The following is a 12,451-nucleotide window of genomic DNA, read 5'->3' as shown; positions in this document are numbered from 1 at the left end:
CTGTCTTCCAGACTGGAAGGCTGTGCCGGAGGGCGAGGAGTTACCTCCAAAGAAGGATTTGTGTAGAGAAGAGTTGTCCGAGGCCGTGCTCATGGGCAGACTGACTGGCTACAGTTTGGGGTGCTCCATGCTAAGGGAACACTGGGATTATGAGGCTCTATTTGAGAGGCAGCCGGTAAGTCAGGAGACAGATTGGGGGGCGAGGAGTCTGTAGACTTCAAATAATGAGTATCAAGTGTGGGGAAGTTCCGTCATTAGACAATCCACACTGTGTATGAGTTCCTTCTCAGCAGAATTACAAAGTCTCCATGGCAGAAACAGATTCTCCTATTCTTCTGTTCCCACCCCCCCGCCCCCCAAAACATATGCTGTAACTAAGCCTAGTCATTATGTGACCTAGATCACTTGGAACGTAAGTGACAGAGTGCCTCTTTCACAGCGTGTGGACACAGCCCAGCCTGCCAGAGCCATTGCACGTTCACGAGCATGGTTTGTACAGAAAATGCATTTGTGCCATTTCAGAGCTTGGTGACTATCACGAATATGGCCATAGACTTCTCCCAGCGGCTGGAACCAGCTAAGAGGAGCTTCTGTAAGAATGTGATGTGGGAGAGCCATGACCTGGGGTCAGTAGGTAAGGATGTCCCTGTCCCAAATCTGAATTTATCTTTCCTCCATTTGGAAGTATGTTTGTGTGTGTGTGTGTGTGTGTGTGTTGGGCTCCCAAGCCCAAAGATAAGAGTTTGCCATTTGTGGAGCTCAAAGTTGGTGTCTTCATTAGGCTTGAAGCATCATCGCCTTTGCTGTTCAGTCACTCCTCACTTACCTCTCTGCCTCTTCCTGTCCTAACACTTTTATCTCAAAGCCAAGGAACTGGTTCTCACTTTAAGACTGCCAAGAGCATGACAGAACCCCATGTCTTTCCCACACGTAGGATGCCGCATTTCTAAGCCAGATTTGCTTTCCTTACTGGAGCCAGGGAAAGAGCCCTGGCGGGTGGAGCACGAGCTGACAGCAGGCTTGTTCTCAGGTGAGTGGGAGGCCTGGCGTGAGACGCCCCCACAGCTTACCATGCAGCCCTTCCCGGGACCAAGTCCTCCTGGTGTGTGAGAGTGGCCTGTACCAAGTCCTCTCAGTCTGGGCAGAAGACAGGTCCGGGCTTTCAGAGTTCTTTCCTCCCCCTCTGCTCCCTCCCCTTGGTGACAGCTCATTCCAGGTAGTGTACCTCCTGTTTCTGGCCACTGGGAAGTGCATCGGCCACTTGGTTCCTTAAGTGACTTTTCCCTGACCTGATACTTCTGGGCCATCTTCCAAAGGTGTACTCTTCTGTGATCGATCAGGCAGCCTGATCACCTCCTTATGCACTCATTCCTATAAGAACCGTGGATCGAAATTTACTTGAGGGCACCACTCTACTTGGCATCAGCAGGCAATTGGAGAAGAGATTCACGCATACCACCAAGCAGTTACTGTAACAGTGGGGGGGTGGGGGGAGACGTGCATGGAGTTTGCAGACTCCACCGGGCGTTGCCGGACATAGAGGGGAGGATGCCCAGGAGCTTCCTGGTTTCAGTCTGATCTGGCAGGCAGAAGTCGGGTTGCAGGAAGTAGAGGGTCCCTAGTTTGGTACACAGGGAAGTGAAAGAACTTTCTTTCAAAAAAAAAATGGTTTGTAGGAAATGTAATGCTATCACCTGTCTGGAAAAAGAGTAGAAAATCATGACCCATAAACACTGTATGTTAACAAGGCAATTTCAGACCCCTTTTGAGTCATAATAAACACATTTTTAGCATAGTAAGAATTATAATGTGTATTCAGGCAGGCATACAGATGTTTATCACATGGTTCCATGTTGTACATACTTAGGTTACATCACACTTACTGGTGTGAAAAAATACAGTTACAATAGATATCTTGATGTAAGTAAAAATTGCATGTGGGGGATTGCTGTATCCTTCAATATGATGGACATCTGCCAGGTTCTGAAAGTTTTCTTAGCTTTCGGCAGCTCTAGCAATGACTAGATGTATGGGTTTAATTGCATCTTCATAGCATGAGGTATATTGATGAAAATGTTTGCTTTTTATTTGGCAAAAGATTATAATCTAAAGTTTTTTTTGTTATGAAAGAGGTTGAATACTTTCCCTAAATTTGGTTATTCTTTTTATCTTTTTATAAAATGTTTCTCATTTATACCCATTTCTGTATCTGTGTCTTAAATGTTTTAATAGTCCCAGTGACTGATGTATTGTCTGGAACTATTTTTCACATGTGGTAATAAGAGCTTTTGTTTTAATCAGGCCTTTTAAAATGGTGATATGTAAAACTTTGAAAATTTCTATGTAGTTTAACATTTTACAATTTTTCCTTTTATTTATATCCTTAGAAACTTGATGCACATAATTCTACTTCATTTTTTAAATGACTATCTAGTATTACAATATATGTGTATATATCATAATTTACTTAACTGACTGACTGTTGTGGACATTTAAACATTTAGGTCTCTTCCAGTTTTTACCTGTAATAAACAGTGGTCCAATTTGTGCATATCTTTTTGCATGATTAGTATTTTAAAAGTTTTATGCATGTAGTGCTATACTCTTGATGAACAATATGTGAGAAACCTGTTTCTCCACATTTTCACCACTAGTATTTGTTTATTTTTGCCAAGTTGTTGGATGAAAATGAGTTTTGTTTTAATTTTTATTTCCTAGATAACTTGTGATGTTGAGAATATATGCATTTAAATGCAGTTAGAGTTCATGTTCTGTAAATGGTAACTTTATAATCGTCACCCACATTTCTATTGGGTCCAACTTCTTTGCTTTCATATAGTATGAATATAAGTCCTGTTTTATAAATGTGATACATTTTTTTCCAGTTTCATGTAGACTGTAAGTTTGCACATGATGTTGCTATATAGTAGTTTACATTGGGTAGTATCATTATGTATAGAAGCATTTACTTTGTTGACTTTTTGTTTCAGTCATAGATTTTTCTTTTTATTAATAGATGTATTATTCCCATTTGTACCATATGACAGATTTGTTTGGTCTTCTGTTACTTATTCTTTCTTGCTCTCATTTTATTCACGAACACACTGTTAAGTATTCCTATTCATGAATACAGGATGTCCTTCCATTTGTTTAGGTCTTCTTAATTTCATTCAGCAGTGTTTGGTAGTTTTCAGCATACAGCACATCCTTTGGTAAAGTTATCCCTAAATAATTTCTTCTTTTAATGCTGTTTGTCATGGAATTGTTTTCATAATTTCCTTTTTAGATTTTTTCATTCTTAGAGTATAGAAGTACAGCTCATTTTTTGTGTCGATCTTGTATCCTGCTGTTTTGATGAATTAACTTATTAGCTCTAATGAGTTTGCAGATTTTTAAGGATTTTCTATATATGTGATTTTATCATCTTCGAATATAGTTTTACTTCTTCTTTTCTACCTTTGATACCTTTTAATTTTTAGTTTTAATTTCTCTGGCTAGAACTTTGAGAACAGTGTTAAGTTGAAATTGTGAAAGCAGACATTCTTGTCTTGTTACTGATCTAAGAAAGGAGGCTTTTAGTATTTAGTTGTCATTTAAAAAAAGAGTTTCTCTTTTTCCCTTTTTAAGATCATCCTTTTCCAGACATTTGTCTCTCTGCATTATCTCCCCATTGCCATTTTCATCTTTAGTATTTATTGAGATATAACTACACATGCTCAAGTTTTGGTATATGTTTTAGCAAAAGGATTCCAGACACCTTAACTTTTCCCTATAAGCTTAAAGTCTGAGATAAGACATTTTTGTTAGGTAGTATATGTGAACATAATTAAATATAATATTAATTGTTACCATTATTATGAAAACAGTCTCTTCAAAATGAGAAATTGCATGGCCCTATCCTTAATAAATGGCCAGAGAAGTAGGGATTTTGTTAGGCTTGTGGAAGCAAGCAGGTAAACGTAAAAATGATTTATATTACTACTGAGCTTTGGCCATCAATTAATTGGCAATGTAGCTTTTGTTGAAATTACTCAATTAAAATATGGTTCACGGAAAAACCATTTCCTGGTTGTAGGGGAATGACCAGGCTTTTAGACAGTCCTAATGAATGTTATAGAATACAGTGTCTATTTTGTGTTTTGGCGTGTTTTTTTGTAAAAACTTTTGGGACGTGATGACTACTTTGGCATCCAAAGCAGGAGAGAGTGAGTGAGCTTAAAATCACTGGATGTCATAGCCTGTATTTTTTAGGTGGTGTGATTGCAGAGCTTTTTTTCTAACTCCTTACTCTTTTGATATGTAACTGATTCCACATATAGTTACTTATTTATTTTTACTCACATCTCCTAAAATTTCTGTATGAATTCAGTCTGAAGTCTGTTTACATACATTGTAGATTGCATGTTTAAACACAGTACTTTTTAGAAATGCATAATTTATGTGGTGTAATTCACCATTTAGTGAATTCATTCACAATTTTCCTTTTAGCAGATTCCTTTTTTTCTAGTACATGATAAAGGAAATATTTGTTTTCTTGATATGTTTCAGGCCAACAATCTGTACATGAGACCCAGGAATTATTTCCAAAGCAGGATTTATTTGCTGAAGTGTTAACAGACAGAACTTTAAACACTAATTTGGAGTGTTCCACTTTCAGAGAAAATTGGGATTCTGAGGGTGTGTTTGAAAGGAAGCTGGTAGGTCAGGAAACACAATTCAGGCAAGAGACTGTCACTAATAACAAAACCCTCTCTAAAGAAAGAGAGTGTACATATAACAAATATGGAAGATGGTTCCCTTTGGATGTTTCAGAAGAGAGCATTCATAATCGTGATTCAGTTAAGAGAAGTTTCCCCCAAAGTACAGTGGTAATAAAACATACAGGAATCTATTCAGGAAAAAAACTTTTCAAATGTAATGAATGTAAGAAAACTTTTACTCAGAGCTCCTCCCTTACTGTTCATCAGAGGATTCATACTGGAGAGAAACCCTATAAATGTAACGATTGTGGAAAGGCTTTCAGCGATGGCTCATCCTTTGCTCGACATCAGAGATGTCATACTGGCAAGAAGCCTTATGAATGTATTGAATGTGGGAAAGCCTTCATACAGAACACATCCCTTATTCGACACTGGAGGTATTATCACACTGGGGAGAAACCCTTTGATTGCGTTGACTGTGGGAAGGCCTTCAGTGATCACATAGGACTTAATCAACATAGGAGAATCCATACTGGAGAGAAACCTTACAAATGTGATGTATGTGACAAATCCTTTAGATACGGCTCATCCCTTACCGTCCATCAAAGGATTCATACTGGAGAAAAACCATATGAATGTGACGTTTGTAGAAAAGCCTTCAGCCATCATGCATCACTAACTCAACATCAAAGAGTACATTCTGGAGAGAAGCCTTTTAAATGTAAAGAATGTGGGAAAGCTTTTAGGCAGAATATACACCTTGCTAGTCATTTAAGAATTCATACTGGAGAAAAACCCTTTGAATGTGGGGAATGTGGCAAATCCTTCAGCATCAGTTCTCAGCTGGCCACTCATCAGAGAATTCATACTGGAGAGAAGCCCTACGAATGTAAGATTTGTAGTAAAGCATTTACCCAGAAGGCTCACCTTGCACAGCATCAGAAAACTCATACGGGAGAGAAACCATATGAGTGTAAGGAATGTGGGAAAGCTTTCAGCCAGACCACACACCTCATTCAACACCAGAGAGTTCATACTGGAGAGAAACCCTATAAATGTACTGAATGTGGGAAGGCCTTTGGTGATAACTCATCCTGCACTCAGCATCAGAGGCTTCACACGGGCCAAAGGCCTTATGAATGTATTGAATGTGGGAAAGCATTCAAGACAAAGTCATCCCTTATTTGTCACCGTAGAAGTCACACTGGAGAGAAACCTTATGAGTGTAGTGCATGTGGCAAAGCCTTTAGCCATCGTCAGTCTCTTAGTGTACACCAGAGAATCCATTCTGGAAAGAAACCATATGAATGCAAAGAATGTAGGAAAACCTTCATACAGATTGGACACCTGAATCAACATAAAAGAGTCCATACTGGAGAGAGGTCCTATAACTATAAGAAAAGTAGAAAAGTCTTCAGGCAAAGTACACACTTCACTCATCAGCGAATTCATAATGGAGAGTCTTCAACACGTTCCTCTTTACCTTCCACATCAAGTCCTGTGGATCTGTTTCCCAAATTTCTCTGGAATCCATCCTCACTCTCATCCTCATAGTCTCAGTGTCATTATTTCACCTGACTACTCTAGTAGTTTAAAAACTGGTATCCCTGCTCTTTTATTTTCACCCTTTCCAAGTTTGTTTTTCACGTAGTAGTCAGATTGATTTAAGTGTAAATTCACTCCTTATGTAAAAACTTGCATTGAGATCCTTTTAACTGATTAATGCCTAAGATGCTCTTAACACAGTCCTCATCCATGTTAAATGTTGAGTAGTTTTAGCTCTTTTAAAAACATTCTGGCACATTGAAGCATTACCATAGTTAGCTTTGAGTAATAATGATGCATAGAACGGGGCACGGAGAAACCAGGTTTTGGATCAGGAACTGGAGTTTCAAGGTAGTCAGTGAAGCTTTGCCTACATTGGTTTAAAGCTTGATTTCATCATGTCGAGTTAGTGTTCTGGCTTTCCATCTAATCTGCATAATGTAAGGTGACGAGACCTTGTTGGTGAGAAAATTCACCTTTACATCTGACAACAGTCTTAGAAAGTGTGTAGAGAAAATGGATGAGTAGGCCAACTGGAACAAAGAAATTTAAACAATCAGAGAGAAATGAAAGATGGTGTGCATAAAATTAAAATTACGTTAATCAAGATTTAGAAATTTTGGCAAGATTTGATCTGTTTAGTCATCTGGACTTATGAATGAATTCTATTAAACTTTCAAGGAACCATTAACCTGAGGTACACTCATCAAGAGAGTAGGGGTCAGCAAACTGATTCATGACCAAATTCTCACTGTTTTTGCATGGCCCATGATCTGATTAAAACAAACAAACAAACAACAACAACAACCAAAAAAAAGAAAAAACACTTTAAAGGTTGAGCAAATGAAGAGAACGATGTTTTAGGACAACATGAATATTATGTGAAATTTGAATTTCAATGTCTTCAAATAAAGTTTTATTGGCTCACAGCCACACTTCTTTGTTTACACATTGCCTATAGCTGCTTTCACTCTACAAGGGCAGAGTTGAGTACCTGCAACAGAGACAATGCGGCCTGCACAACCTCAAACTTTTACTATCCTTTTACAGAAAAAGTTTGCCAACCCTTGCTATAGCAGAGAAGAATATGCAAAAGGTTCTAATTATTTCTGTAAGAGTAATAGAAATCTCACATCACCAACAAAAACTGTTGAGTGATTTATGAATAGAAGTGAAAGGAAATTATTAAACCAGATCGAATAATAGAAAATGTCAGTTAAGAAGTATATTTTTCTAGGTGAAATAATACTATTAATATGTAATGTAAATTTTCTTTCACAGCAGAGTCCCAGTAGGATATGTTTACTTTGACAGTTTTAGTTGAAACCATACAAGGAAAGATAATTTGGCGAGCATAGCAGGGTATTTTGAAATAGGTTTCTTTGCATTTGAGATTTTGGTATATAAAAAGACTGACTTTTATTTGGGGGAAATGATGTTTTGGTAGTTGGTTATCCACACTCCAAAACAAACAAAACATTGACACCTTCCAGAGAAATGCAATACAATTGTATATAATACAGTTGGATTTACTAAGTAAGACATGGAGTCCTAGGAGATATAAAGAAGAGAGTAAGTTGGCCTATACAAGGATTTAAAACTCTGGCATGGTAAAAGGTGCTAAAAAGATGTAAAAGACTATTGACAGAAAATATATACAACTTACGTGAAAAAATGTCAGGAACAAAATGCTATTACATATACAAAATAGTGGGAAAAAATTGACAGTGCATACCAACAGGCCTGTTACAGTTGAAGGATTCAAATGAATAATGAAAATTTGTGAAGTTTTTAACCTCACTAACCAGAAAATTACAAATTAAAGCAAGTTTTCTTGGCTGTCAGATGGATTAAAACCTAAAGTTTAGGTAATATCCAGTACTGGTATCAGTGTGGGAAAATGAGCACTTCATTAGCAGTGTAAACTTGTCTCATACATTTTTGAAAGGCAATGTGGCACGATCTGGCAACATTATAAATGTGCGTTTCTTTTGAAACAGTAATTCTATGTCTAGGAATTTTATCTCTTTAGGTAGGTAGGTGTAAATAATGTTTATTACAGAATTGTTTTAATTATGACAAATAGGAGTTCAGCGTCCTGCCAAGCAGATTGAATTGTGATTATTCAGTACTGTGTTGTCCAGTCAGTAGAAAGAAGTTAAGCTGTGTACATGCTTCCTTGGAAGAGTTGTCTATCCACAGTATATTAAATGAAATATGTGATTTGCAAAACTTTATGTATAAAATGATCTTGTAGCCATAGTCAAAATTAATATCTAATATGTATATTTTTGCATGTATGTATATGTGTGTGTATGTATATATATATTTTCAGAATATATGTTGAAATCTGTTTTTATCGTTAACCATACACACTTTCCTAGCTCTTGTTGGCACTTTCACTTTCTTCGTTCTGTATTGTTCTGGGAAACTGCCAGTCGCGCGTGGCTCCATTTAAGCCAATTAGATTTTTCGTTCTTTGTGTTTTGATTGGAGTCACAGGGACAGGAGCAAAGTCAATATTTGGCTTTATGTATGGCCCTAATGGGTGTTTACTTTCCATCAGTATTCACTTTGATTCGTTGAGATCCTTGTTTTACCAGCTATTAAGTATATGGAATGTCACTCCTGGACTGGAAGTAGTTGAAATTGAATCATCCTTTGGCAGCAGCCTAAAGATTTCTGCCTTTCTACCTATCACTCTGATCCATTAAAATGATTTCTGCTTCCTCACATCTTAGTTTTGTTCCATTCTTTAAATCTGAGGCAACTAGTATTCTTCCAATATTTAACTTCTAATTTAAGTAGGAGTTATCATCTTTCAACCAGAGAAAGCCAGCCCATATGGGAATTGATACCATAGGATGATTGTCATACTGCAGAGAAACAGGGTGTTAAAGATTGAGTATTGAGTAAGATAGATCAAAACACAGAGAATCTTATAATCCTGTTTTGTACTGGGAAAGGATGTTCACAATACAACAGGATAAGCTCATTTTGCATTAGGGGCTGGATAGCACTTACCAAAAACTATAGGGAATGAAGAATGCTATTTTTATTAGTGCGTTGGGAATCGTCTTACCACTTCTAACCGTGGGGCTGCAATTACTGGCAGCCAATTACAATAGTAGATCGTTAGTTGCTGAGCTTGATGCTTAACTGAATTCCCAACCTTATCACTTCTCTGAAATGGAAGTGGAGTCTTGGGAAAGATTTGAATCCACATTGTTGAGATGGGGCTGTTATGAAGGATTCAAGTGTCTCAGAAAACTTGAACTCTCTCAGACCTTAAGAAACCTCTGTACTAATTCTCGCCATACCTCCCTTTTGACAAAACTATTAGTCTCCGAGTCTGCTCTTCTGCTCCCACCATTATTGCTTGGTTAGTAACCAAAACCTGAATTTAATACAACCTGTAGTTTGAAAGACAAAGATAGAGAATTTATTTTCAGCCAGAAATACTTAGTTTTACTAATTATACTATCAATAATCTAGGGAACATCATTGGAAATGTGTTTTAAGGGTTAGGAATTACTTTGCATAATAAATAAGGACAAGAGTTTATAATGCTGGATTGCATGATTTAAGTCCATGTCCCTGACTCATCTTTTGTAAGGGCCCCTGTCAACTCAGTAGCCTTTCAACAGTTTTTTGACATGAAAGAAGCCCCAGCATCTTAAAACTTTTCTTACATCTTATTTGGGGTACTGGGAATTCTTATGAGACCAATAGCATTTGGAAAGTGTATTGAACAGTGGTATGTATACTAGTTGAATTATGAGGCAACAGTTAGCCATGAGAAGGAAGTGAAATGGTCATAATAAACCTCAGAACTCCAAGAATGTTCTGATATCCGATATTGCCATTGTACTTACTAATTGATTCCCATGGTTGAAACTACACCTAGGTTTTGTTTTAATTAAAAACTCTCTATGGTATGATCTCCAAGTCCCACAGCGACTTGCATCCATAGAAAGAGGACTGAGTGCTCTTGAATGATTGTAATTAAAATCACTATGAACATTTTCCCTCTGGAACTCCCAAGTGACTTGCCTTTATGCAGAGTGAGTGCTCATGGGGGAATTCTTATCTAGTGTAGTATATAGCAGGTCCAGTGACCACAAACCCATACTGAGGTTATTTTCCTAGGTCCTGAGTATTTGTTAATATCTATGATGTGACTAGATGATCGCCCCATGTTTGTGCTTTCCTTCCTCTTGTCTGGAATTGATTCTGGATGTGACTGTCCAGATAGATCCTACATGATTCTGCCATTACTGTTTCTAGTTGTGGTTATTAGGTTAATTTTCTTCAGTGTGGTTTGAATAGAGATGATATATGTCATTTGGGGCTTGCTTATTAAGAAGAGGATATACTATCCAGCTGGGGAAGAAGACCCTTAATTGTATGGGATGCAAAGCTGCAAGATGGAAGAACTCTGGGCCCTAAACCACTGCTTGGAGAAAAGCCATCAATCACCCAGGAACACCAGCAATGGATTATTATGTGAGTGAAAAATAAACATGTGCTAAGGTAATGACATTTAGGCTTTCAAAATAATAGCAGCTGCTGTAATTCCAGTCAACATGATATCTTTGACTACTGGTAGAATCCCTATTTTAAGTCACTTAATCATAGAGTAAGAGTTGTGATGATATGTTAGCTATTGTGTAACAAATTACTCCAAAGCTTAGTAGTTTAAAACAAACTTACATTTATTATCTTACAGTTTCTTTGAGTAAGGAGTCCAGGCATGGCTTAGCTGGGTGCCTCTGGCTCCCAGGGTCTCTCACAAAGCTATAGTCATCTGAAGTCTTTATTGGAGGGAATCATCTTCCAAACTCACTCATTTAAACTGTTGTCTCATCTCAGGTCCTCACTGACTTGGCTGGACACATTAATTCCTTTCCACTTAGCTCACACCATAGCAGCTGGCTTCCTTGAAAGTGAGCAGGCAAGAGAGGGAAGAAGGATGCCAGAGTCTTTATGTAACCTAATATTACAGGTGACATCCCCTGATCTTTGCATTTGGTTAGTTAGCAGTGGGTCACTAGGCCCAGCTCACTTCCAGGGGAAGATTACAAAAAGATATGAATAACAGGAAGCGGGGTTATTGGGGGAACCATCTTTAAAATTTTTTTTTTCTACTCTGGAACATAAAGCCTTTTTAATGAAAGCATAGTTGAAATACAATATTATATTAGTATCAGGTGTACAACATAGTGATTTGACATTTACATACCTTACAAATTGATCACAAGAAGTCTAGTAACCATCTGTCACTGTACAAAGTTATTGCAATATTCACTGTATTCCCTATGCTGTACATTACATTCCTGTAACATATTTATAACTATAAGTTTGACCCTCTTAATCCCCTTTACCTCTTTTGTGCATTCTACCTATCGCTCAACCCTCTGGCAACTATAAGTTCATTCTCTGTATCTGAGTCTGTTTTGTTAGTTCATTTGTTTAGTGCTTTAGACTCCACATACAAATGAAATACAGTATATGTCTTTCTCTGACTTATTTTACTTAGCATAACACCCTTGGTTCATCCATGTTGCAAATGGCAAGATTGCATTCTTTTTATGGCTGAATAACATTCCATTGTGTATATGTACTACCTCCTCTTTATCCATTCATTTATCAGTGGACACCTAGGTTGCTTCCATATCGTAGCTATTGTAAATAATGATGCATAGTGATGCATATGTCTTTTTTAATTAGATTTTTCATTTTCTTATAATAAATCCCCACAAGTGGAATTGCTGGATCAGATGTTATATTTTAATTTGTTAAGGAACCTTTATACTGTTTTCCATAGTGGCTGTACCAATTTACAGTCCCACCAATGGTGCACGAGGGTTCATCTCCACATCCTTGCCAGCACTTGTTGTTTCTTGTCTTTTTTATAAGCCATTCTAATAGGTATGAGGTGATAATTCATTGTGTTTTTTTTACCTGCATTTCACTAATGAATGAAGTTGAACACTTTTTCATGTATCTGTTCACCATTTGCATGTGTTCTTTGGAGAAATATCTAGTCAGATCTTTTGCCCATTTTTAAATTGGATTACTTGCTTTTTTGTGGGTTTTTTTTTTTGATGTTGTATGTTTTTTATATATTTTAGATATTAATCCCTTATCAGATATATTATTGGCAAATATCTTATTCAGTAGGCTGCCTTTTCATTTTGTTAATG

At 37.3% G+C, this 12,451-nt stretch overlaps 1 protein-coding gene across 4 annotated transcripts in view; it reads left to right on the top strand.

Annotated features, from left to right (window-relative positions):
• Window positions 1-12,451, top strand: part of LOC105304939 (zinc finger protein 28 homolog) — an 82,546-nt gene that overhangs the window by 25,793 nt on the left and 44,302 nt on the right. Inside the window, exons 1-3 of one of the 4 annotated variants that reach the window (XM_023522779.1) lie at window positions 13-175; window positions 523-634; window positions 4,549-6,708. In XM_023522779.1, the coding sequence (XP_023378547.1) occupies window positions 92-175; window positions 523-634; window positions 4,549-6,254 (1,902 nt within the window). In that variant the 5' untranslated portion in view covers window positions 13-91 and the 3' untranslated portion in view covers window positions 6,255-6,708. Of the gene's footprint in view, window positions 1-12; window positions 176-522; window positions 635-4,548 lie in introns of those variants that run through there. The other 3 variants (XM_023522780.1, XM_023522775.1, XM_023522781.1) reach the window with 3 other exon arrangements.

Source organism: Pteropus vampyrus, unplaced genomic scaffold, assembly GCF_000151845.1.
Source record: "Pteropus vampyrus isolate Shadow unplaced genomic scaffold, Pvam_2.0 Scaffold357, whole genome shotgun sequence".
In the NCBI taxonomy this organism is placed as follows: domain Eukaryota; kingdom Metazoa; phylum Chordata; class Mammalia; order Chiroptera; family Pteropodidae; genus Pteropus; species Pteropus vampyrus.
The sequence above is the reverse complement of the archived record's forward strand: the minus strand, read 5'-3'. Positions and strand labels throughout refer to the sequence as shown.